The 27,901-nt window shown below is 39.9% G+C and overlaps 1 protein-coding gene across 6 annotated transcripts in view; it reads left to right on the top strand.

Annotated features, from left to right (window-relative positions):
* ELMO1 (engulfment and cell motility 1) overlaps positions 1-27,901 on the top strand; it is a 575,941-nt gene that overhangs the window by 289,393 nt on the left and 258,647 nt on the right. For all 6 annotated transcript variants that reach the window (XM_015133709.3, XM_077995014.1, NM_001257647.1 and 3 more), the window contains 1 exon segment: positions 14,453-14,557. In XM_015133709.3, the coding sequence (XP_014989195.1) occupies positions 14,453-14,557 (105 nt within the window).

Here is a 27,901-nt window from a genome sequence, read left to right on the forward strand (position 1 = left end):
GTGGGTGAATGAAATGAGACAGATGAGTGGAAGTGTTAAGGAGGTCAGGCAAAGAGAAGACGATGTACATCAGAGACGGAGGTACAGTGGGGAATCCAGGGGGCTTAGAATCTATTGGCCTAGATCCCTAGCATCTTCCTGGGTGTTTCTTTCAGGAGGCAGCTTTGTGCCTCACCTTAAAGAAATGATGAGGAGCTTGGATCTCATGAATTATTCATGAGCCAGATTTCCCTTAATCTGTACACATGTGCTTGAATTTCTAAAAATCTTTTTAAGGGACTTTATATTTCTCTGATTAAATTTCTTGTTGCTAATGGACCCCATATGCCTAGTCACCAAAGATCTTTTGATCCTAAAGGGGAAAAAAGCTACAGAATTGAAGTGGTGACTCTGCCACTTATTAGCCATTGTCTTTCCCAAGTTGCAAGTTCTGACCTCATCCATAGGATGAGAACCATAACAGGTACCTCATCACTTGTTTTGATGGGTGGTTGGGAAGATAATTGGAATTTTGCATTTGGAGTGCCGGGTGTGAAGCCCATCAGTATCAGTGCCAACACCTTGTCGCAGTTATTTTTCTGCTCTCAGGGTATTCACCATGTCTCCGTCTTCGGTCAGTTTTGATAGACTGTCTTCCCTGTTTTCATCCAATCTATTGATTCTTATTAATAGATTCCTGTTATATATGGGGAGGGATCAACAGCAGAACCTGAAGATTCCTAGAGGCTACTTGTAAGGATCTTTGGGACACTGGTCCATGTTGGGGGTTACAAAGTCAGAGGCCTTCAAAAACCTCATTATACAAATGTGTAAGAACCAGGTGAGGAGAGAGTGGTGGGGCCCGTGTCAACTCAGAGAATGTATGTCCCATCTAAAACAGTCATTCGCTAAGAGTCACTGCCCAATCCAACACCTGGTACAGGGGGAGTCAAGGGCACCAGCTCCATGGGCTGCTATGAATAGCTCCCTAACATGCGCTTGCATTTGGTTAATGTGGCTTTGGAGCAGTGGTTCTTATAGTATGGTCCAGAAGCCATCGGCAGCACCTAGGAACTTGTACGAATGCAAATTCTTGGCTCCACTCCAGACCTACTGGATCTGGAGGTGAGGCCCAGCAACCTGGAATTTCACAGGCCCTCTAGGAGATTCTGATGTTCTTGAGAATGATTTGGAAAGTGGTTCTCAACCTTGGAAGGACACTGGAATCAATGTTCTGGGGAGCTTTAAAAATTCAACCACCTGGCTCCCAACCACAGAGCTTCTCATTGAGCTGATTTGGACTAGAACCTGGACACCAGGAATTTTTTTTAAAGCTCCCCAGGGGATTTTCAGGTGCGTCTGAGACAGAGAACTGCTGTTCTCAGGAGCTTATTGAAACACCCACATACTCATTTCTCCTGGGTGAAGAGGTGAGGAGAGGGAGGCATATATCATTTGACAGAGTTCCTAGATGACCTCTCTTCCCCTTAGAGAATGTGACCTTGAACCACCAGCTCAAGAAATAGCCTCGAATAGAGCTTTTCATAGATTAAATGAATATTCACTCAATGTGACTTGTTTTAAAGTTTGCTTTTAATGCTATATTTGTTCAGCAAATGTAGGCACTCATATAACACAAATATTAACTCCTAAATCCTCAAAGGCTTTCCCCATGATATGCCATCTGGCAAGCATTGTTATCATCAGCTCTTTATTATCCACGCTAATAAAGGACTAGCATGGCACTGGTAATTGAAAAACACGTATCATTTAAAAATCATTCAGGCTAGTACCAGTACTGTTTTCCAAGCCAGGAAGTATTCAAGAGTAGAAATATTGACTGATTACAGTTTGCTACTTCCCTGTGGAGGTGCTAATACATATTATTTTAGTGAGAAATTTGAGCCATTGGAGTGAGAAGCTTCTAAATTATAATTCCTGTTTCTGAATAAGGGGGTTTGTTTTATTGATAAGAGTCCTGAGCACAGAGACAAGGAACAGCAAGTATATTTAAAATGCATGTGCCCCTGGGAACCAGTGGATTAAAGCATGGTATAATATAGAAGCTGCATGGGGATTTGAGGAATGGTGGATCTGGACTCTAGATCTCCTGATATTACCTGTGTCATTTGAGATGAACCATCCTATCTACCAGTGGGTCTCAAAGAGTCCTCAACTAGCAACAGCTGTATCACCTGGCGATTTATTAAAGATGCAATTCTGGGCCTTACCCCAGGCCTACTGGATCAGACTCAGGGTGGGGCCAGCAATTAGTGCTTTAACAAGCCCTTCAAGAAATTTAGATGCCTGCTCAAGTTTAAGCACTGCTACTCTCCACCAGGGGCTCAGTTTTTTTGTCTATAAAATAAGAGGACTAGCCTAGATTATATTTAAGGTTTACTCTAGCTCTCCAATGGCCATGGTGTGTGGGCACAGAATAGGTTTAGAGATTTTCTGTCTTAGAGCTTATACCTTCTCTTGGATGTGTGATTGAAATCATGCGGCTGAAAAACTGACAGGCAGGTAACAGAAAAGAAACTGATTTCCAGGAACTAGATACTCAGACTAGATACCCAAACGGCACCTTGGGCACTCACTACAAAATAACTCATAATATCTTCAGCTGGTTGGTACTACTTTCCCAAAGTAAAAAACTCTGGTGTTTTGGAAAAGGAAGCAGCCATCTCCCTTTTCTCTAGGGGCTGAGAGCTGTCTGCTGTGATTCACAGAGCAGCATTTCAACGGGAACTAACAAATGGCATTTCAGAAGAATGTACCAGAGGTACACAGGCTTTGCAGTAAAACCAGGGAAAATTTCAAGCCGTTTATCAAAGCTCCTGCAGCTTCCATTTCAAGACAGGTGGAAAAAAATAACATGGAACAAGAAAAGAAAATAAATCTGTATCCAGAGCATCTCATAAATAAGAAAGGAGTAGGGGAGTTGCTGGCCTTGCTGGGCTCTCAGAGTATTTTTGTCACAGTACAGAAAGCTTTTAAATGTTTTGGCATGAAATTCTTTTCCTTTTCCTGTTATTAAAATTTGTGGTTGTAAAATTATTTCACTGACTATTGAAACCAAAAAAAAAAAAAAAAAAAGAAAGCTGAGAAAATGATACCTGGAGTGAGAGAGAGAGAATGAGAACATAGTTCACTCTTTACCCCAAAATATTTTTTATTGTTATCTAAAATGTAGTGATGCGGCCGGGCGCGGTGGCTCAAGCCTGTAATCCCAGCACTTTGGGAGGCCGAGAAGGGCGGATCACGAGGTCAGGAGATCGAGACCATCCTGGCTAACACAGTGAAACCCCGTCTCTACTAAAAAGTACAAAAAAACTAGCCGGGCGTGGCGGTGGGCGCCTGTAGTCCCAGCTACTCAGGAGGCTGAGGCAGGAGAATGGCGCAAACCCGGGAGGCGGAGCTTGCAGTGAGCTGAGATCCGGCCACTGCACTCCAGCCTGGGCAACGGCTCGAGACTCCCTCTCAAAAAAAAAAAAAAAAAAAAAAAATGTAGTGATGCTCCATAATTTAGGGTAAGTCATTGAAAATCAAAGGCAATTTTCTAATTGGCTTTTGTTCAGTAAGAGCCTATTTGCTATAGACAATTAGGGATGTGGTTTATTGAACATGAGAGAGACATGGGTCTGTTATAATGTCTGAGGGGGTAGATAAATTATAACTTTTATTAAAAAGATAGGCCAGTAGTGGTAGCTCACGCCTGTAATCCCAGCACTTTGGGAGGCTGAGGCGGGTGGATTACCTGAGGTCAGGAGTTTGAGACCAGCCTGGCCAACATGAGGAAACCCTGTCTCTACTGAAAATACAAAACTTAACCAGGCATGGTGACGCATGCCTGTAATCCCAGCTACTTGGGAGGCTGAGGCAGGACAATTGCTAGAACACGGGGGGCAGAGGCTGCAGTGAGCCAAAATCATGCCGTTGCACTCCAGCCTGGATGATAGAATGAGACTCCATCTCAAAAACAACAACAACAACAAACAAACAAACAAAAAACCGACCGGCTGCAGTGGCTCACTCCTGTAATCCTAGCACTTTGGGAGGCCAAGACTGGCAGATCACTTGAGGTCAGGAGTTCGAAATCAGCCTGGCCAGCATGGTGAAACCTTATCTCTACCAAAAATACAAAAATCAGCTGGGCGTGGTGGCGGGCGCCTGTAATCCCAGCTACTCAGGGGGCTGAGGCAAGAGAATTGCTTGAACCTGGGAGGCAAAAGTTGCAGTGAGCCAAGATTCCACCACTGCACTCCAGCTTGGGCGACAGAGCAAGATTTGGTCGCGAAAAAAATAAAAATAAAAAATAAATAAAAGATGGATCTCAGGCCCACTCTGCCAGATGGAATAACGTTGATTGAGGAGAACCTGCATTGGACATCTTCGTGAAATTCCCAGCAATGTTAGGTTGTTGATCAACCTGGTAAAAAGCTCATGCTCAGAGTTCACAGTCTGGCTTTGCCACAACTGGCTCTGAAACTTTGGGCAAGCTACCCAATTGTCAGTGCTTTGGTTTCCTTTGGGGGATAATGACAGTATCTACCTGGTGAGAGTTTTGTGAGGATTGAGAACACCGTGTGCAAGACACTTTGCGCATGCCTGGTGCATAGCAGGCATTCTTTTATTGAGACTATTTGCTAATTAGTCATATAGTTCTTTAAAGGAACCCTAAAACTCAATTACATTGTTTTTTAACTGTAAGAATTTTTTGAAAATAGCAAATGAAAGCCTGCGGAGGGGTATGATTGATGAAAGGAGGTTTGAAGGGCATATTGGGTGCAAAATTCAAAGAAGATTGATAACTCTTGAGCCATGGGATCTTCTCCTCCATCAGCTTCATTAACATAGCTTTGGGGAATTGTTAGAATTAGATTCAGAGATACAATTTTTTTTCCACTAGATTTCCTTTTTTATGTATTTATTTTTGAAACTCATATAGCAACACTAGAAATAGGTCTGAACTAAATATCATGTTTCTCTTTTACATTTGGCTCCCCTCCTGTGTTGGCTGGCCTATGCTGCACAATGGCTAATATTGCTTAGCCTACCTTTTTCTTAAATACACTTTTCACAGTCTATGTAAAGTCTAAATGCTAGCAGTACCAAAATAAATGGATTCATCTCTAAACTGGTGGTAAGAAAAAAAATAGGAACGAAAGATGGTTGAGACATATTGTCCAGTGAAATCTTTCCCTGTGATGCCACGGCCAGGTGTGAGGTCTGGGGCAAGCTTCCTAACTCATCTGAGCGGCAGTTTCCTCATCAGTAGAATTGGGATAAGAATAGCACCTACCAGGTGTGAGATTTAATACATGTAAAGTGCAAAATAGTGCTAACACCCAGAATGTACTTAGCAAATGTTAACTTCTTAAATGCTACTTGTGTTCATGAGAATTCGATGTATCAGAGTCAAAATAATCAATTTGTGTGTAATGGGTAGGGAGTTTTTACTATTCTTTACTAAATAAGTAAAAACATTACAAAATCTTTAATGGTAAGTTACTTTTTAGACTTAATCTCTGGTCATTTATTTCCAATTAAAACTGGACCCCACTGTATATGACATGCAGAATGGTTTTTATTTTTGTTACAATCATATTTATTTTGAGATGTATCATTCTTATCATTAGTAACAGTTCTCTGATATTTTAAAAACTTTCCAACATTGGAATAAATGAATCAGGATAAAATGCTGAAATAAAATACTCAAATCATTGCACTTATACAACCTCTAGTTGTAGACAGCGATGCTATTTAAACTGTGGAACTGTGGCCAGTAGGCAGCACTACTCTCTCATAGTTTCGGATATTGCTTATTAGCTTATAAACAAAATTTCAGATCAGCATGGGTAAGATAGTTTAGATGTACTCTTGAATAATGTAGAAAAGTGTGAGTTGTTTGATCCTTGAACAAGTGAACAGAAAGGCCTTCCAGCACCAAAGTTAGAAAAAAAATTGCCTTTAACCAAAATTGCCCTGGAAAAACAGAGATTCGTGCTGTTTATCCAAAATGAAAGTATGTCATTTCATACAAATTATCTAGATCGTGAGGCAAAAGCAGTTTTCTTTCACACCTCTTTAACTTTTCTTTTTCATCTGTTTAACCTGGAAAAAAAAAAAAAACTTGTCTTAAATTATTTACCATTTAGATCTGAATTTTTAAACTTTCTTATTTTCAGTTTTTTTTTTTTTTTAATTTCAGTAAGTTTTTGGGGAACAGGTGATGTTTGGTTACATGAATAAGTTCTTTAGTGGTGATTTCTGAGATTTTGGTACACCTGTCACCCAAGCAGTGTACACTGTACCCAATGTATAGTCTTTTATCTCTCACCAACCCCCATTCTTTCCCCCAGGTCCCCAAAGTCCAGTGTGTCATTCTTACGCCTTAGCTCCCACATGAGTGAGAACATACCATGTTTGGTTTTCCATTCCTGAGTTATTTCACTTAGATCAACAGTCTCCAATTCCATCCAGATTGCTGTGAATGCCACTATTTCATTTTATTTTATGGCTGAGTAATATTCCATGGTGTGTATAAATATGCCGCATTTTCTTTATCCACTCATTGATTGATGGGCATTTGGGCTGGTTCCATATTTTCGCAACTGCAAATTGTACTGCTGTATACATGCGTGTGCAAGTATCTTTTTCATATAATGACTTCTTTTCCTCTGGGTAGATACCTATTATTGGGATTGCTGGATCAAACAGTGGACCTACTTTTAGTTCTTTGAGAAACCTCTACACTGTTTTCTATAGTGGTTGTACTAGTTTACCTTCCACCAACAGTGTAAGAGTGTTCCCTTTTCACTGCATCTATGCCAACATCTATTATTTTTTGATTTCTTGATTATAGCCATTCTTATAGGAGTCAGGTCGTATTGCATGGTGGTTTTGATTTGCATTTCCCTGATCATTAGTGATGTTGAGCATTTTTTCCATATGCTTGTTGTCCATTTGTATATCTTCTGTTGAGAATTGTCTATTCATGTCCTTAGCCCACTTTTTGGTGGGATTGTTTGTTCTTTTCTTGCTGATTTGTTTGAGTTCTTTGTAGATTCTGGATGTTAGTCCTTTATCAGATGTATAGATTGTGAAGATTTTCTCCCATTTGGTGGGTTGTCTGTTAACTCTGCTGATTATTTCTTTTTCTGTGCGGAAGCATTTTAGTTTAATTAAGTCCCATCTGTTTATCTTTGTTTTTGTGGCATTTGCTTTTGGATTCTTGGTCATTAAGTCTTTGCCTAAGCCAATGTCTACAGGGGTTTTCCAGTGTCATCTTCTATAATCTTTATGGTTTCAGGTCTTAGATTTAAGTATTTGATCCATCTTGAGTTGATTTTTGTGTAAGTTGAGAGATGAGGATCCAGTTTCATTCTTCTATATGTGGCTTGCCAGTTATCCCAGCACCATTTGTTGAATAGAGTGTCCTTTTCCCACTTTTTTTTTGTTTGCTTTGTCAAAGATCAGTTGGCTGTAAGTATTTGGCTTTATTTCTGGGTTCTCTATTCTGTTCCATTGGTCTATGTGCCTATTTTTATACCAGTTCCATGCTGTTTTGGTGACTATCACCTTATAGTATAGGTGGAAGTCAGGTAATGTGATACCTCCAGATTTGTTCTTTTTGCTTAGTCTTGCATTGGCTATGTGGGCTCTTTTTTGGTTCCATGTGAATTTTAAGATTGCTTTTTTCTAGTTCTGTGAAGAGCAATGGTGCTATTTGGATAGGAATTGCTCTGAATTTGTAGACTGCTTTTGACAGTATGGTCATTTTCACAATGTTGATTTTACCCATCCATGAGCATGGGATGCATTTCCATTTGTTAGTGTTGTCTATAATTTCTTTCAGCAGTGTTTCATAGTTTCCCTTGTAGAGGTCTTTCATCTCCCTGGTTAGGTATATTTTTAAGTATTTTAATTTTTTGCAGCTATTGTGAAAGAGGTTGAGTGATTTGATTTTCAGCTTGGTCGCTCTTGGTATGTAGCACAGCTACTGATTTGTGTACATTAATTTTGTATCCTGAAACTTTACTGAATTTATTTGCTAGTTCTAGGAGTTTATTGGATGAGTCTTTAGGGTTTTCTAGGTATGCAACTGTATTATTGGCAAAAAGTGACAATTTTACTGCCCTTTATGTATTTCTCTTGTCTGACTGCTCTGTCTAGGACTTCCAGTACTATGTTGAATAGTGGTGAAAGTGGGCATTGTTGTCTTGTCCTAGTTCTCAGGGGGAATGCTTTCACCTTTTCCCCATTCAGTATAATGTTGATTGTGAGTTTGTCATAAATGCCTTTTATTACCTTAAGGTATATCCCTTCTATGCAGATTTTGCTGAGGGTTTTAATCATAAAGCGGTGTTGAATTCTGTCAAATGCTTTTTCTGCATCTATTGAGATGATCATCTATTGATATGATCATATGATTTCGTTTTTGATTCTATTTATGTGGTGTGTCACATTTATTGACTTACATATGTTAAACCATCCCAGCATCCCTGGTATGAAACCCGCTTGATCATGGTGAATGATCTTTTTGATATGCTATTGGATTTGGTTCACTAGTATTTTATTGAGGATTTTCGCATCTGTGTTCATTAGGGATATTGGTCTATAGTTTTCTTTTTTTATGATGTCCTTCCCTGGCTTTTGGTATTAAGGTGATACTGGCTTCATAGAATGATTAAGGGAGGAATCCCTCTTTCTCTATCTTTTGGAATAGTGTCAATAGATTGGTACCAATTCTTACTTGAATATCTGATAGAATTCAGCTGTGAATCCATCTGGTCCTGGACTTTTTTGTGTTGGAAATTTTCTTTATTACCATTTCAATCTCACTGCCTGTTATTGGTCTGCTCGGAAATTCTGTATCTTCCTGGTTTAATCTAGAAAAGGTGCATATTTCCAAGAATTTATCCATCTCTTCTAGGTTTTCTGGTTTATATGCATCAAGGTGTTCATAGAAGCCTTGAATAATCTTTTATATTTGTCTAGAATCAGTTGTAATATCTCCCCTTTTGTTTCCAATTTAGCTTATTTGGATCTTCTCTCTTCTTTTTTGGTTAATCTCACTAATAGTCTTTTTTTTTTTTATCTTTTCAAAGAACCAGCATTTTGTTTCTGTTATGTTTTATATTTTTTTTGTTGTTGTTGTTTGTTTGTTTCAATTTCATTTAGTTCTGCTCAGATCTTCATTATTTCTTTTCTTCTGCTGGGTTTGGGTTTGGATTGCTCTTGTTTCTCCAGGTCCATGAGGTGTGACCTTAGATTGTCTGTGCGCGCTCTTTCAGACTTTTGATGTACGCATTTAATCCTATGAGCTTTCCTCTTAGCACCACCATTGCTGTATCCCAGAGGTTTTGATGGTTGTGTCACTATTATCATTCAGTTCAAATAATTTTTTAATTTCCATCTTGATTTCCCTGTTGACCCAGTGATCATTCAGGAGCAGGTTATTTAATTTCCATGTGTTTGCATGGTTTTGTGGATTCCTGTTGGGGTTGATTTCCAATTTTATTCCACTGTGGTCTGAGAGAGTACTTGATATAATTTCAGTTTTCTTAAATTTACTGAGACTTGGGCCGGGCACAGTGGCTCATGCCTGTAATCCCAGTACTTTTGGAGGCCGAGCTGGGCGGATCACCTGAGGTCAGAAGTTCAAAACAGCCTGGTCAACATGGCAAAACCCCGTCTCTACTAAAAATACAAAAAGTAGCTGGGCGTGGTGGCATGCGACTGTAATCCCAGCTACTTGGGAGACTGAGGCAGGAGAATTGCTTGAACCTGGGAGGTGGAGGTTGCAGTGAGTGACATTGCACCACTGCACTCTAGCCTGGTGATAGAGTGAGACTCTGCCTTAAAAAAAAAAAAAAAAAAAAAAGAAAGAAAATTTACTGAGACTTGTTTTGTGGCCTATCATATGATCTGTCTTGGAGAGCATTCCGTGTGCTGATGAATAGAATGTGTGTTCCGCAGTTATTGGGTAGAAGGTTCTATAAATATCCATTAAGTCTAGTTGTTGTAGGGTATAGTTTAAGTCCATTGTTTCTTTGTTGACGTTCTGTCTTGATGACCTTTCTAGTGCTGTCAGTGAGTATTAAAGTCCCCCACTATTATTGTGTTGCCGTCTATATCATTTCTTAGGTCTAGTAGTAATGGTTTTATAAATTTGGGAGATCCAGTGTTAGATACACATATATTTAATATTGTGATATTTCCCTGTTGGACTAGTCCTTTTAACATTATATAATATCCTTCTGTGTCTTTTTTAACTGCTGTTGCTTTAAAGTTTGTTTTGTCTGATACAAGAATAGCTACTCCTGCTTACTTTTGTTGTCCATTTTCATGGAATATCTTTTTCTACCCCTTTAACTTAAATTTATGTGAGTTCTTATGTGTCTCTTTAAGGCGCAGAAACTTGGTTCGTGAATTCTTATCCCTTCTGCCATTCTGTATCTTTTCAGTGAAGCATTGAGGCCATTTACATTCAGTGTTAGTATTGAGATGTGAGGTACTACTCTATTCATTGTGCTATTAGTTGCCTGAATACTTTGTGTTTTTCTTCATTGTGTTATTGTTATATATACAATATATATGTATTGTGAGATTTATGCTTTAAGGTCTTCTGAGATAGATGCTTTAAGGAGGTTCTATTTTGTTTGTTTTTTTGAGGATTTGTTTCAAGATTTAGAGCTCCTTTTAGCAGTTCTTATAGTGCTGGTTTGGTAGTGGCGAATTCTCTCAGCATTTGTTTGTTTGGAAAAGACTGTATCTTTCCTTCACTTATGAAGCTTAGTTTCACTGGATACAAAATTCTTGGCTGATAATTATTTTGTTGAAGGAGGCTAAAATTAGGACCTCAGTCCCTTGTAGTTTGTAAGTTTTCTGCTGAGAAATCTGCTGTTAATTTGATAGGTTTTCCGATATAGGTTACCTGATGCTTTTGCCTTATAGCTCTTCAGATTTTCTTTTGTCTTAACGTTAGATAACCTATTAACTATGTGCCTAGGTGATAATATTTTTGTGATGAGTTTCCCAGGTGTTCTTTGAGCTTCTTGTATTTGGATGTCTAGATTTCTAGCAAGGCCAGGGAAGTTTTCCTCAATTACTGCCACAAATATGTTTTCCAAACTTAGATTTCTCTTTTTCCTTAGGAACACCAATTATTCTTAGGTTTGGGTGTTTAACATAGTCCCATCCTTCCTGGAGGCTTTGTTCATTTTTTAAAGTATTTTTTCTTTGTCTTTGACGGATTAGGTTAATTCAAAAGCCTTGTCTTTGAGCTTTGATGTTCTTTATTCTGCTCGATCAATTCTATTGCTGTTACTTTCCAGTAAATTTTGCATTTCTCTAACTGTGTTCTTGGTTTCCAGAAGTTCTGATTGTTTTTTATTTATGCTGTCTATTTCACTGAAGAATTTTTCTTTCCTGTATCCTGTATCCTGTTTTTTATTTCTTTTTTTTTTTTTTTTTGACACGGAGTCTTGCTCTGTCGCCCAGGCTGGAGTGCAGTGGCCGGATCTCAGCTCACTGCAAGCTCCGCCTCCCGGGTTCACGCCATTCTCCTGCCTCAGCCTCCCGAGTAGCTGGGACTACAGGCGCCCGCCACCTCGCCCGGCTAGTTTTTTTTGTATTTTTTAGTAGAGACGGGGTTTCACCGTGTTAGCCAGGATGGTCTCGATCTCCTGACCTCGTGATCCGCCCGTCTCGGCCTCCCAAAGTGCTGGGATTACAGTGTTTTTTATTTCTTTAAATTGGACTCCACCTTTCTCTGCTGCCTCCTTGAGTAACTTAATAATCCACTTTCTGAATTCTTACTCTGGCAATTCGGATATTTTGTCTTGATTTGGATCCATTGCCGGTGAGCTGGTATAATCTTTTGCGGTATTAAAGAAGCTTGTTTTGTCATATTACCAGAATTGTTTTTCTGGTTCCCTCTCATTTGGGTAGACTAAGTCACAGGGAAGATCTGGGACTCAAGGACTACTGTTCAAATTCTTTTGTCTTACAGAGTGCTCCCTTGATGTGGTGTTCTCCCCCTTCTCCTAAGAATGTGATTTCCTAAGAGCCAAACTGTAGTGATTGTGTTTGCTCTTCTAGGTCTAGCCACCCAACAGAGCTACCCAGCTCCGTGCTGGTACTGGCACGTGTCTGCAGAGTCCTGCGATATGATCCGTCTTCAGGTCTTGCAGCCATGGATAACTGCACCTGCTTCAGTGGAGTTAGTAGGGGAGTGAAGTGGTGTGGGTCCTTGGTTATGTTTTTGTTTAGTGTGCTGGTTGCCTCCCAGGGAGCCTGCAGTGGTGATCCAGTTCCTTCAAAGCGTCTGTGAATTATCTCAGCTTTCCTGGTATGTTCCTGCATTAGTTCTTGGAACAAAAGTTCATGGTGTAAGTCTCCACATGCTGCTCTATCCTTCCGAGTGGAAGCTGCAACTAATCCTGCCTCCTATCCACCCTCTTGGAAAAAATGGCAGATCTGAATTTTCAGAATAGTTCTTGGTCGTTGTTTTCAGTAATTAATGGTGAAGAGTAAATTGCTAATCTTACTAAGAGTCTTGTGGTGTTTTTGCTGAGTGATCTCAAGTATATGGAGAGTTCAGATCAGCCAGGTCTTCTCCTCTTAGGCATATTTGTAACTATTTTTATTTGGGTAAATTTATGGGGTACAAGTGTACTTTTGTTACATAGATATACTGCATAGTGGGGAGGTCAGGGCTTTTAGTGTACCCATCACCTACATAGTGCATTGTACTCAGTAAGCAATTTCTTGTCATCCCACCAATTCCCAGCCTTCTGAGTTTGCGTTGTCTATCATTCCACACCCTATGCCCACGTGTGCACATCATTTAGCTCCCACTTCTATGTGAGAATATGTGACATTTGACTTTCTGTTTCTGAGTTATTTCACTTAAAATAATGGCTTCCAGTTCCATTCATGTTGCTACAAAAGATATGATTTCATTCTTTTTTTTATGACTAAATAGTATCCCATTATGTATATGTACCACATTTTCTTGATCCAGTTATCCATTGGTGGACACATAGGTGCATTCTCTATCTTTGCTATAGTGAATAGTACTGCAATAAACATAAGAGTGCAGGTGATTTTTGGTATAATGATTTCTTTCTTTCTTTTTTTTTTTTTTTTTGGAGACAGAGTCTTGCCCTGTTGCCCAGGTTGGAGTGCAATGGCGTAATCTGGACTCACTGCAACCTCCGCCTCCCAGATTCAAGCAATTCTCCTGCCTCTACCTCTTGAGTAGCTGGGATTACAGGCCCGTGCCACCACACCTACCTAATTTGTTGTATCTTTAGGGGTTTCACCATGTTGGCCAGGCTGGTCTCAAACTCCTGACCTCATGATCCACCCGCCTCAGCCTCCCAAAGTGGACTACAGGAGTGGCCACCGTGCCCAGCCAATGATTTCTTTTCCTTTGTGTAGATACCCAGTAGTGGAATTGCTGGATTGAATGGTAGTTCTATTTTTAGTTCTTGAGAAATCTCCATAGTGTTTTCCATAGAGGTTGCACTAATTTACATTCCCATCAACAGTATATAAGCATTTTCTTTTTTCCCTTTTCTTGCCATCTGTTATTCTTTGCCTTTTTACTAATAACCATTCTGACTGGTGTGAGATGGTATCTCATTGTTGTTTTTGTTTGCATTTCTCCAATGATTACTGATGTTGAGCATTATATGCTTGTTGGCCATTTGTGTGTCTTCTTTTGAAAAATGTCTAATCATGTCTTTTGCCCACTTTTAAATTGGATTGTTTTTCATTTGCTGAGGTGTTTGAGTTCTGCATATCTGCAACTATTATTTCACCTTTGGGGTTCTGTGTGCTGTGTATGGTGACCCTAAAGACCAGAGAGGAAGGTTCTCAGACTTCCTGAGAGCAGACAGATGTCAGGACGCTGTGGATATCTGAACTTATCCGGTGCCTGTGCTCAGAGGCCTATGGACTGTGTAAACCTGGACAGTTCACAAAGTCCATCAATGCATGCGGCTGTATTTAACCTCCCACATAAGGATGCGGAGTCAAGGTGTGAATAGGCCATAGTTTCCTTGGAGTCAGCTTCCGAATTAAATACCAGAGGTGTGGCTTTATCCCAGCTTTTTCTACCCAAATGCTGTTGGTTTCATTTTAGTGCAGCTACCAGAAATAATTTTCGTATCATTTTCTTTTTCTCACAATGTCACATGTCTAAGAATAATCCTGTATTTGAATCTTTAGCTCGGTTTCCTACTCCCAGGTATAAATCTGGTTTTGCTATCCTGAGGAGCAGTAGAAAGAAGTTGCTGCATCCACCTCAGTAGGTTTACATGGAGATAGAAAATGTCATCATGTTTGATTATTTGTAGCTTGCCTTGTAGTACTTCACTCTCGAGGAGGGAAATTGGATCTCTGGTGGTTGGTGAAATCTGCTGAAGAAATCACCTTATCATGCATTTTGTTTTACTCACAGAATCATGTCAACCCTGCCATGGACTTCACGCAGACTCCACCTGGGATGTTGGCTCTGGACAACATGCTGTACTTTGCCAAGCACCACCAAGATGCCTATATCCGGGTAAGTATGAAGGCCCTTTTCAGATATTGTGTTTCCTACTCAATGTTAATTTCAAATGCACAAATACGGAGGGATTAGCTTTAGATGAATCATCCCATATTTTCTGGCTTTCTTAGTAAACTAAAAAAAAAAAAAAATCAGAATTGAGATCAATCGGGACTGAAATGGGGATTTTAACTTTTAATTATTTTCTTTTGATGGCGTTTAAAAATACATTAGATACTGGAAAACCATTTCATATAGTCCAATATTGAATTATGACAAAAACTCTTAAATAACAAGGAACAAAAGTGAACTACCTACCAAAAACCTGCATGACTCCAAATTCAGTGGCTGTTTAGTCTGATGCTGGAGGAACAATAAGATAAACAGAAACAAAGAAAAATAGGAGAGATGGGGAAGGCAGAGAAATGCCTTCTTACATTTCACGTCAGACTAGTCAAATTTCAGTCAAAAAGGTAGATTAATTTGTGGGTGGAGCAGAAGGAAGTGGGGGACTCTATTTTCTCTGTGAAATGGAAGATGCCACCTGCTGACTGGGCAGTGCTGGCATGGAAGAAACCGAGTATGAATGAATGGGAGCCTAAGGTGACAGTGGCAGAGAACACTCATCTATCAGGGCTACTCGGTTGGAGCCCTGGATTTGTGCTGACACCTCTACCCTGTCCTCAGGGAGAAGAACCCAGACTCAGTCAAGATGAGGTAGATCCAAGATTGAGATCAGGGAAGGATATGAATAAATGGGGCAGGGGAATTGGTGAGTGGTTAAAATGATGACTAGATGTAAGCTTAGAAAGTATTTGATGAACAAGTCGCCTAAAGCAGGAAGAGTAAGGCTGAACTTAAAATATAGTAAGAGCATGTCCATTAATCTCACATTCTCTGTTGGATTCTCTGTGGCACTGGCTCCCTGGAGACCTGGGTTGGAGGCCTGGCACTATCATCATCCAGTGATGTCAGTGTGGGCAGTTCCTTTGGTGTGGGCTCAAGTTTCCTCTGTAAACCAGAGAGACGTGACGGTTCTTAGTTGGGACAGTAATTATTCCCCTAGAGAGCATTTGGCAATATGTGGGCATGTTTCTTCGGTTGTCATCATGCCTAGTGGTGTGCTCCTGGCCAAAATCTGTAATCTCTGGGACCGTCTGTACAGTGAAAAACTGTACCACCCAGCAGTGACCTCCTTGAATAAGGCCATGCCAGATCACTGAGTTCTGTGTAGGCAATATATTGTAAATCTATGTGTTGTTCTATATATATGCATTTTGGGAAACTTTGACCTATTCTGAAATATTATTTGCAATTTGATTATACAGATAATTTTATTGTCATTTCTCTAAAAGGTTTGGGATCAGGTGTTTGGTCAGAAATACAGTCCCACATAAGAAAATTGTTTTTCCATAAAACTTTGATTTGACTTACATGCAAATATATTTGTTGCACAGATGGTTTCTAAGAGTGTAATCTGCTTTTGTAGTAAGTAAATTAATATTTTTGAGATACCATGTAGTATAGCCTTGGAGAGTTGAGCGTGAAAAGTAGAAGCTAAGTAGAAATTGAATTTACCATTAACTGATTAATGTTCATGGATGAGTGTTTCTAAAATTGGAGCTTATTGATGCTGAATGTATTGTTAATTGCATAAGAAGCATATGTCTCATGAAAAGTAATTTAATGTTTTAAGTCTGTTTTCCTCAATGTGTTCTTTAAACATTGTAAGTGAAATGAATACCATGACAGCCTGACAAAACTTTATATTTGATAAGGACTTAAAAGAAAAAACCTATTTGTAAAGAAAAGTGTGGCTTTTGGTCCACAGGCACTTTTCTTTATTGGTTAGACTTTCCTGTATCTCAGATGACTTTATTGGTTTCTCAGAAGTGTCCTTTCCCTAATTTTTTTCTGTGTCCCATTTGACTTTGGGGCATTTACTAGATAGAAAGCTAAGGCTATTTATGTGAATGCATGGGGTTAGTAGAGCATATATAAAGTCTGAAGATCTCTGCAAGGAAATTTTAGGGTGACTTTGAAAATAGATATCTCCATGATATGGCAGTAGTGCTATAGGTAGTGGAAATAGTGATCTGGACAGCTAATTAAATTTTGATTTATGAGCTCAGTGGTCTTTTCTGAAACGTTAAGATGGGCTCAATCTTTTCAGTTTACATTTTGATAAAAATCTGTTTTGAGGATGTATATCTTCTCTATGAATGCAGTTTTTCATTTGTTATTTATATCTTTCATTTGATAAATGCTTATTCTGTACCTGAATATTGCCTCACTATTCACTCTCTTTGCCAGTCAGTTTTATAGTTGAGATTTTAAATAACTGTAACTCACACACAAACACACATGTATATATGCACAAATATTCCCTCGTTGCCCTTGTAACTCCCAGGTATCATGGTCCCTCACCCACTTTCTAGCCATGTGTTCCCAAGTTGTTTTTTGCCCTGTGTTAATCTTGCCTGCCACTCACTTTTCAGCCGCCTGCTCCAAGACATTTCTCCATTGCTTTCTGGAAGCTGTCTTGCCAAATGCAGAGCACTTTCCTCATCCTTTGTCTCACTGACCTTGCCCTTGACACCTGACACTCTCTAGTGACCCTCTGTTGCCCAGCAGCCAGTGATCTGTCTTGGCTCTGTTGCTGACAGTTGCTCTTAATCTCTCTGGAGGGTTTCTTCTCTGCCTGCCCATCAAATGCACAGGACCCCCATGACTCTGTCTCTGGACCTTTGCTTGTCTCAGTCCCTGAGGCTGCACATTTCCTTAGTAACCATCAAATACCCAGCTGTGAGCCAAAGGATGGGGATTCCTCAAGAAGACAAGTTGCTCATGGGTCCTGACATTGAGGAGTTCACTGTCTAGAGATCAAAAGTAGAGGTGGTGGTGGGGTGTGGGGTGAAGAGACAAATACCAGGCAGTTTCCAAGTCACTTGGCGTGTGTCTTGATTGAGTATGCTGGGAACACAGAGGAAAGTCACCAACACAGATGTGGGGGTCAGGTCAGGAAAGCTTCCTGGAGGAAGTGACATCTAGGCTCAGAGCTGTTGAATAGTACTAGTTAACCCGGTGAAGGGAAGAGATGGAGAGTACTACCTCATGTGGAGGGAACCACGAGAGCAAAGGTATAACGGTGCATGCTTTGTTCGGGGGAGCCACGCTAGTATAGGATGGCCAAGGCAGGGACTGGCAAATGGAACATGGCTTGTGAGGTGAATGTGCTAGTTCAGTGGGGATGTCTTAAGCCATCCGAAGAGGTCTGTTGGACCTAAAGGCAGTGAAGAATTTCTGAAGTATTTTAAATCAAGATGAGAATGAAGTTTAGACAAATCACTGTCCCACTAGAAAACCAATGTGAGAAATCAAGACCAGAGGCAAAAATAAAATGTGGGCAAAAATAAAAGAGAAATGGAGATAACTTGAACTAGGGGAGTGGGAGTGGCAATGAAATGGAACAGTTTGAATGAGTTACTTTGGAACTAAAATCAACTTGACCTTCTCCAAGGAAGAGGGAGGTTTCTGCCTTGAGTGGGAATAGACAGTGGCGTCATTAAGGAAATAGATAGTGCAGGTCTGTGCAGGGGCAGGCATCTGGACCATCCAGACTCTTACATGCATGTAGGACATCTGTCTAGGAGGACATATGCAGTAGGCAGTGAGATCTGGGTGGCTGAGCTCAGACCCATGTAGACATCACACTCTATATTCTAACTCCTTAAGCATTCTTATTCCCTCCAATTCATTCATCTATATTGTCACAATATTATCTTAGTGGCTTCCTTGCTAATGTCTGGAACCTTCAAACCCATATTCTGTGCCAGTTGCTAGGATGATCTTCCTAACCAGAGTTCTGGGTGCTTCAGGGACCATACCTGGCCTGCAGCCTATCTCCGTGACTTTATCTCTTGCTACCGACTCTCCTTTCCCTCTTTCCATCCCCCATCCCCCCGCTATAGTAGCCTTTGCCTATATAAATGATGGTAGGCCTAACTAGCCAGGCAAATCTCTACCACTATGTCTTTGCTCCCATTCTTGCTTCTGCCTGAGTGCCTGTCCCACACCATGTGTCTGTTGGACAGTCCTCATGGCAAAGGCCATCTTCTGTCTGAAGAAGGCTTCCTGACCCTCTACCCGGATGACTCCATCCACTCTCTTTGCACCGTGGACACACAATTTAAATCCTAGAACATTGTACAACCTTAACTGTATTTACTTTCGGTTTCCCTAATTGATTGTAAACGTCTTGTGAGCAGGCACCAAGGTTCGTTTATATTCTAGCCCCTGACAGAGCCTAGCACATAGTGGCTTTTAATCATTTCTTGTAATTCACATGAGTAAAGAGTTTCTTTAGTTCTGGTTTAAATGGTCTCTTGACCATGATCAATTCTTTTTTACCATTGGAGAATCATGGCCTTTGTTCCTCCTAACAGTAATAAAGGTATATTTTTGCTATGCGAATTTTGTGATGGGCAGCCCGGTTTCTCATGTTGTATTCGAATAAAGTTTTGTAACTGTGTCTGACAAAAGCAGTGGATGTAACTGAATTACCCCACACTTGGACAGGCTCAGAACACGAGGAGGAGTTGCAAATCTGAGTATCTTACTGTGCACCGAGTAAAATCTGGGGCATAGCATTATTTCAGACTCCCAAGTCTTATTTACTCTGGGTATAATTGCTTTTACTTTTTCTAGAAATGCTTCACTCCCCAGCTCTCCCCACCAAGGGAATGGTATGAGGCTATCTCAGTAAAGAGACAAGTGGAGGGGAGGGTTCTTGGCTCATGCCTGTGATCCTGCTGTCATTATTTTCAGAGACAAGATAATGGTACAGAGTTGAGTGTGTTGTAGATGTTTTGTTTTGCTTTTTTCTTACTCCCTGGAATAACAATTCTCAGTGTTTTGGAAGAAGGAAGCTTAGTGACTCCCTTGGAAACAAAATCTTTAGACTTAGAATTTATGGGGTTGTTTTTTGTTTGTTTGTTTGTTTGTTTTAAAGACACAGTCTTACTCTTTCACCCAGGCTGTAGTACAGTGGTGCATTTTCAGCTCACCACAGTCTCTGTGTCCTGGGTTCAAGTGATTCTCATGCTTCAGCCTCTTAAGTAGCTGGGGCTGCAGGCATGCATCACCACGCCCAGCTAATTTTTGTAGTTTTAGTAGAGATGGGGTTTCGTCATGCTGGCCAGGCCTTGAACTCCTGACCTCAGGTGATCTGCCCGCCTTGGCCTCCCAAGTTGTTGGGATTACAAGTGTGAGTCACCAAGCCCAGCCCATGTTCTTGATGCATTTAATTATTCACTGGGAACTACTGAGAAACCCAGATTACCTGGTTTTAGTTTGACTGAAGACCTATGCTGGCCAATGTGGGAGCCAAGATTCAACCACAAAGCAGGAAGCAATGGCAAGGAAACCTAGGGCTCTCTCAAAGGTGGAACTGGAATAATAAGAAAAACTTAAGAAAAAGGCTATGACTAGCAGATGGGGTGGTTTCAGGATGACGTAATTCTGCATGGTAATATTCACCTTCCCATTTGGCCAGAGCAAATGAATACCTAGTGTGGTTTTGGTAACATGCAAGACAGGCTGCATAGATGAGCTCAGTCTTCAAGTAATCCCTAGGAACAAGCATTGTTATCACCATTTTATAAATTCAGGAGCTGGGACTTAAAGAGGTGCAGAGTTCTGATCTGTCAAATAGCCAGTCGACAAGTAGAATTTGAACTTACATATGCGGACTGCAAATCTCAGGCTCCTTCCAGTTGTGTAGCCTTCTGTCTCTGGGCTTGGAGTATGATGAGGGCAATAGTGTTATCCTTGGAATGGAGGGAAAGGGGACAGATTCAAAGAGAGAATGATTAGAAAATGTAGAAGGTCCACAGGACTATCAAACAAATCATCATATTCAGTTAAAGATCTTCTGAAATCTAGCATGGTCAGGAAGCCATTTCTAAAGATATTTGATTGACACCCAAAAGTTGCTATTTTAAGGAATAAGTGAGCCCAGGGAAGGTGTCATTGCAAAGCTTTTCACGTTTCAGAGATAGTCTTTAGTTTCAGAGTGATGATAGGAGAAGTAACATGCAGAAGTATTCGGATGTTCAGAAACTATTGTCAGTCATCTGAACCCTCTTGGCATCACAGTCAGACAGAAGCAAACTGCGCATTAATCCCAGGCTCTAAAAAAGTTAGATAAACATTTAACATGCAACAATAAAATCCAAGTGCCCGCAAATGAGATGTTTCTATTATTGCTTACATCTTTTTCAGAGGAAAAAATATACATAGAAAACAAACAGTCCATTTCTTAGATGCTAAAAGTATCCAACTAAAAGAAGAAAAATCCTTTTAACATTCATTTTCATTCATTCATTCGTTCATTCATTCATTGACTTTTTCATGAAATATTACCAAACATCCACCATACACCTGCATGGAGCCATGCGCAGTAGCTGTGGTGGTGAAGAAAGGCAGGATCTGATTGTGAAATACCTGAAATAGAAAAGCAAGCAAGTGAAGGGAGTAGTTGTTTATTTGTTTTTTTTACTTGAGAGATTCCTTGTTTCCTTTGGGATTTTTAGATGTGACTTATACTGGGCACAACTCTCAAGTTATAAAAACATTGCTAGATACTTCTTTGCAGTTTTTCACAATGTATTGAGGAGGTAAATATTTCATTCTTTTGTAAGTTATTACACTGCTTATGTCAGAATCACTTAGGGCTTGCCCCCTTTCCCAGCGACCTAATTTTAAACAATGGCACTGCTTCTTAGAGAAGTATTCTGGTGGGCAGTCAGTGTGGAATAGAACAAGCCTGACCCCTTTTCTCTGTTTGATTGGACATGGTGCTATGTCATAAATAAAATATTTTCTTAATTAAACTGATACCCAACCAGTTGATAAAATCCTACCCAACAAAGCTGTTACCCAATTGAATTTGTATAATCTTGAGGTTTCCAGGAACAAATTTAAAAGTAAATCCTGGAAACTGTGTGTTCCTTACATATCCACAATTCTTTTTTCTTTTCTAGTTTTATCGAGATATAATTGCTATACCAAAAAAAAAAAATCACATAATTAATATATACAATCCGGTGACAGTACCTTACAGTTCTTGCTTCAGCATCCCTCATAATTTATGATTAACATTTCATCTAGTTGGAAAATCTTTGCATACTGGCTGACTGTTATAGAAGATGATGAATTTCTTGAGAGGGGGGAAAATAGAAATGCCTTTAAAAATAAGATTAATCACAATGGTTTCATGCAATTGTGAGAGCATATATATGTTTCTAATATTATACCAAATCAGAAGAGAAATATTTATAATGTATCAAGTAAGAAAGACTGTGAGTAAAGATGGCTGTTTCTACTGAGGAATTGTTTTCTCAAGATTGTTTCATTATAGCCACTTTTTTAAACAAATGAAGAATTTAAAGTATGTTTAGTTTATACTATTTTAAAACCTTTAAGTGGGTTTTTCCTCCTCATGATGCGTACATAGTAAATCATACTTATACAAAATAGTTGGGAGAAGTAATGATTTAGATCCTAACTAATGGTTGACACAGGGAGGCCTGGATTTTTTGAGGCAGAAACCTCAAGAAAATGCTCTGAAATTATCTAGCGTGAGAAAAGCTACTATCTTTTGAGCCTTTACTATGTTCTGAGTACTTCACATACATTATTTGAAATTTCCCTTCAATGTTCCCAGACGTGGGAAGATAACGAAACCTTGTGCCCTTTCCTTCCAGTCTATAGATCTCTCTGTTCTTCTCTTCAAGGCCCACCTCAAGTTCAGAGTCGTTTTGGGGAATCTCTTTTCAGCTTTTCCGGTCAGGAAGCATAAACATCAGTGATAACAGCAATCACATGTTTGGAGCTCACTAGAACAACTAAGCTGAGCATTTTCATTTATTTCTTGCAGCACCCCTCTGAGGTTGCCACTGTTACTGTTTCCATTTTACAGATGAGGAAACTGACACACAGAGAGGTTAAGTGGCTTGCCCAAAGTCACACAGCTAAGGTAGTACCAGAGCTGAATTTTAAATCCAGATAATATGTGTCCATTGTCCATACCATGTGCTTTTGAGGGCTTATAGATTCATATGGAGGTGGTAGCCACAGTTCAAATGAGTCCTACGGATGTGTTTTGCTTCACTGACCCAGTGTTTTTAAAAAGAAGAGAATTTGATTGCCTTTTGTCAGGGCTTACACTCCCTCCCCAATTCACTGAGAGCCCCAGACACCTTCTTGTATTATGGCTGACTGCTTCTTGCTTTCTAGTTATCTACCTGGTACTTGAAGGCACTCGAGTTAGTGCCTGTTGATGCTGATAGTCTGTAAATGACATTTGTGAAGTTCTGAGCACACCGCCAGCACATAGAAGGTGCTTCAACCATTTGAGTTGATTGTTCCCATTCCTACTCCTTAAAGTAGTACTTGACTGATGTACAGTCTTCTGGGAGTTTCATATGTATTTGCTCGGTATTTATCTTTTCATCCTTGTAAACTCCCAGAAAGCAGACATTTCATCTTTGGTTGGGCGTTTATTCCCTGGCTGAGAATAAAGTACTTTAATCCCAACCTCCTGAGACTGAAGAAGAGGAAGAGGCATGTTTCCCAGTTTCTCCCATTGTGAATTCTAAAGAAAAAAAGTCACAAGATTATATTACAAACAGACTGCACTGGACCAGTGCTCTGGGAGCTCTGCGCGTCATCAGCCCTCTGTACCAGGAGTCAGACCACAGAGTGGATCCCTCGCAGGACACACCAGTCTGCATTGAAGGGAACAGGAACCAAGTAGTCCCTGTGCATTAAGGCAGGGTGCTGGTGGAGGCGATGCCCAGACTTTAAAATAAACTGAGGGACTTTTAACATTTCACGGGGTAAATTGGCAGTTCCCCAAGCGACATAATTACAGGGCAGTGTGTAATGTGTAATTAAACTTAACTATGAAGCAAATGATTGGAATAACGCTTAGTGCACATCATTTTTTTGTTCCCAGTGTGCTGACAGAGCCTCCCCTTCTCTCATCCCCGAAATGGCTTCAACAGCAATTGCTCTTCATTTTTTTTTTTAAATAAAATTATATGTTGCCAATTAAACACACAATCCCATGTAAAGGAACATTTTTCATTTGAGTGACATTTTTCTTCTAGGTGATGTGGAGAAAGGATTCAGTTTAGAATAACAAGGACCCCAAAGGCACAGCCTTGCTGGGATGTTTGAAATGATTCTTTGTCTCATAATTCATTTAAGTACTTTTCCTGCCTTTAATTTTTGTTCTTTCTTTGACCAAGGTCCACAGCTTGGAGGCTTGTTCGTATATACAGGATTTTTAAATGTTTTAAAAATAGTGGCATTAATTTCGTTGATTGTGAATAACCAAGCTGTTACTGCCAAACAATCGGGACCCCTTGAGAGTGTGAATATGTGATTAGATTTACTAATTGAGCTGGAAGGAAGAATTTCTGACTTCCAAAGCCAGTGATTTGAATGGAATACTTCAAGCATGAGGATGAGATCATTGTTAAATGTGGGCTTGGTTTTATCTCAGAAGATCCCTTGTCCCAGGGAGGGAAGGCAATGTCCACAAACCTCTGTTAGCTGACTGTAGCAGTGCCTATGTGGTGTGCTCACACCACCTAGGGTGCTCACGTGTGTTCTTGGGGTGCTGGATGAGGTGTCTGAAATCTGAAGCAGAGCTGAAAGGTGGTTGTTACCTCCTTGTCTCTCTTGGTACCAATCTGAGCATTAAGTTCAGAATGCTTGCTTGTTTGTTTGCTGTTGTTCCAGGTTAACTGAAAATGCTACAGCATTACAGAAAGATCCAAACAGCTCCACGTGGTGTTTTGAAATTTATCCCAACTGTAGGCCGAGAGACCCACACGTTGGACAGTCTGTGAAAGCCCCAAAGTCTCAGCGTTTCCTTAGTGTCAGGACCTACTTTAGTGAACTCCAGGTCCAGGGCTGAGACCTCAGGAACATCATTATCTCTCCTTTTTTCTCTCTCTTCCTCCTGCAACTTGATGGAGATGCCTCTCACTGGGCCCCTCCAAATCTGCTCCATCAGACGCAGGATGCAGCCTGCCCCCTTGTTGCGGAGCTTCTTGTCAGAGATAATGGTGATTTCCTTGCCCACACAGTTGTTCCTGTGGAAGTCATTGCCCAGGCACGTGTAGTACTTTTCTAGGATGACCCAGGCTGCCTTTTCATGGTTTCTGATGCAAAAGCGACCCATCTTGGAGAGTCTTTAGTGAAAGAGGTTTCAGACTTTTTTGGTTAGCTTTCTCCAGAGGGTTTTTGCTGTTATTGTTGTGTTGGTTTTTCTCTCAGAAAATTTTAAAACACAGTGGGACTTTAAAACAGTGATGGATTTGTTGAGAAAAATGAAACTAAGTTACATAGTGAACTGTATGCAGTTGACATACTGTAAACCCAAGTCCAGTGTGAATTGAAAGGTTAAAAACTTCAGAAGGCTCACATGTGCCTGACTCCCTCACTGAGGTACCAGCCAAGACTTAGCTCACAGTAACTATTGTGGTTTCTCTATCTTAGATCCAGTTAGTATCTTTCCATTATTTCTCCAACCCAGTTCTCCAAATTCAGCCCACATTGTTCATTTTTATGTTTTGTTTAGCTAGTTAAATATTTATTGAGTACAGTACCTGCTCTGTGACAAGCCCTCTTTCTTCCTGCTGTAATTGACCAAGCTTCCACCTTTAAATGTGCATTTTCTACCTTAACTGTGCGAACCTCAGCAGCTGCTCTGCTGGGGGTTTGCTATTTCTTCTCCCTTTTCTGCTTTAATTGTTCTAATGCAAGAGTTAAAAGAACTGCAGCTCACTTCTTACTTCTTTGAAGGGGAAAGGTTTCTGGGAATCCTCTCTCTTCTGTTTTTCTCAAGTTAAGAGAACGCAGACCTCTCTGCCTTTTTAATTTTTTAATTAATAGACATTGTGTTTTAGAACAGTTTTAGGTTTATGGAAAAGTTGAGCAAAAGTAAGCTTTCTCTGTTACTAACATCTTGCATTAGAATGGCTCATTTGTTACAATTGATAAGCCAATATCTTGCAGTCTTGCTATAATTGTTTATTAGTTCCAAGAATTTATGTATTAATTCTTTGGAATTTTCTACATAGACGGTCATGTCCCCTGTGAACAAAGACAGTTTTGTTTCCTCCTTCCCAATCTGTATATCCTTTTATTTTTTTCTTGTCTTATTGCACTAGCTGGGATTGACAGTAAGATGTTACCTAGGGGTGATAGGAGCGACCATCTTAGCCTTGATCCTGATCCTAGGGCAGAGTCAAGTTTCTCACCATTAAGTATGATGTCAGCCGTAAGTTTTATGTGGATGTTCTTTATGTAGCTGAGGAACTGCTCTATTCTTAGTTTGCTGAGAGTTTTTATCATGAATGAATGTTAGATTTTGTCAAATGCTTTTTCTGTGTCTATTGATACCATTATACAACTTTTCTTCTTTAGCCTGTTGATACAATGCTTTACATCAACTGATTTTTGAATGTTGAATGAGCCTTGCATACCTGGAACAAATCCTACTTGCTTGTGGTACATGATTCTATTTATAGATTGTTGGATTCTATTTGATAATTTTGTGAAGGATATTTGCATTTATGTTAATGAGAGCTATATAGGTCTGTATTTTTTTTTCTTTATGCCGTTGGTTTTGGTATTAGGGTGATACTGGTTTTATAGAATTAGTTAAGAACTACTCCTTCTGCTTCTACCTTCTGGAACAGATTGTAGAGAATTGGTATCATTTTCTTGTTTAAATATTTTATAGAATTCACCAGCGAAACCTTCCAGGCCTGATACTTTCCATTTTGGAAGGTCATTAATTATTTATTCAATTCCTTTAATAGATATAGGTCTATTCAGATTGTCTATTTCTTCTTGTGTGGGTTCTTGTAGATTGTGCCTTTCAAGGAATTGGTCCATTTCGTCTACGTTATCAGACTTTTGAGCATAGAGTTGTTCATAATATTCCTTTATTATATCCATGGGATCCATAAAGTTGACTCTTCTTTCATTTTTGATGCTAATAATTTGTCATTTTTCTTTTCATCTTGTTGAGCCTGGCTAGAGATTTGTTGTTTTTATTGATCTTTTCAAAAAACTAGCTTTTGATTTTATTGATTTTTCTATATTGCTTTCCAGTTTTCAATTTCACTGATTTCCACTCCATTATTTTTTTTTAACTTTTCTTCATCTTACTTTGATTTTTAATTTGTTCTTTTTTTTTCTAGCTTTCTAAAATGGAAGCTTAGATGCTTGATTTTGTATGTTTTTCTCCGTTGCTTGAATTCCCCATTCAATTGATATTTTGCTACAAATATCCTTCTAGCAATGGCTCTGCCTTCCACAGGGGTTCAGTGTGGCTAAACCTACTCAGGACTTTGCTATTTAAATGTTTCATGGCACTGAATATGGGTTGCCTTGGTAGGCCAACCCAGTGACTAAAGTCTCTGGCTCAGTGAGTTACTCTTTTTTCCATTAAGACCCAGTTACCAACAAACTAATGCCAGCAAATTCTGTTTACTCTACTTTCAATCCTATTGACTCTACTCTCAAAATCCTATTGACTCTGCTTTCCAGAAACCTACCTCCTTTCCCCACTTCTACCACCATTACAGTAATCCAGTACATCAAACCTCTCTCCTGTAATAGTGTAACAACCTCTGATTGGTATTGCCTGCTCCCACCCTTGCTCATCTTTTCTGTCTTCAACACAGTAGCCAGAATGTTAAGATGCCATAGTGTTTCTTCCAGTATTGGTCAGATCACGTCACTCATCTGCCTACAACCTCCAGTGACTCCCATCTAACTCAGAGTAAACATTCAGCACCTTTGCTACAGCTCTCAAGGCTCTGCAGTGTTCTGGCTCTCCATCCTTATGTCCTTCTATCCTACTCCTTCCTCCTTCAACTCCACACACAGAGACCCCCTTTGGATAAGTCAGCTAGGGCTGCCATAACAAAATATCACAGACTGGTTGGCTTAAACTACAGAACTTTATCTTCTCACAGCTGTGAAGGCTGGAAGTCTAAGATCTAGCTGCTGGCAGGGTTGGTGTCTCTGAGGCCTCCCTTCTTGGCTTGTAAACAGCTGCCTTCTTGCTACCTCTACACATGGCCATCCTTCTGTGCACTCACACCCTGTTGTCACTGCTTCTTATAAGAACACCAGTCATACCAGATTCTGACCCTACCCTGATGGCCTCATTTGATTTTAATTGCCTCTTTAAAGGCCCTACCTTCAAATATAGTCACATGCTATACAGGGGGTTAGGGCTTCAACATGTGAATTTTGGAAGGGCACAAT

This window comes from Macaca mulatta, chromosome 3, assembly GCF_049350105.2.
Source record: "Macaca mulatta isolate MMU2019108-1 chromosome 3, T2T-MMU8v2.0, whole genome shotgun sequence".
Lineage (NCBI taxonomy): Eukaryota > Metazoa > Chordata > Mammalia > Primates > Cercopithecidae > Macaca > Macaca mulatta.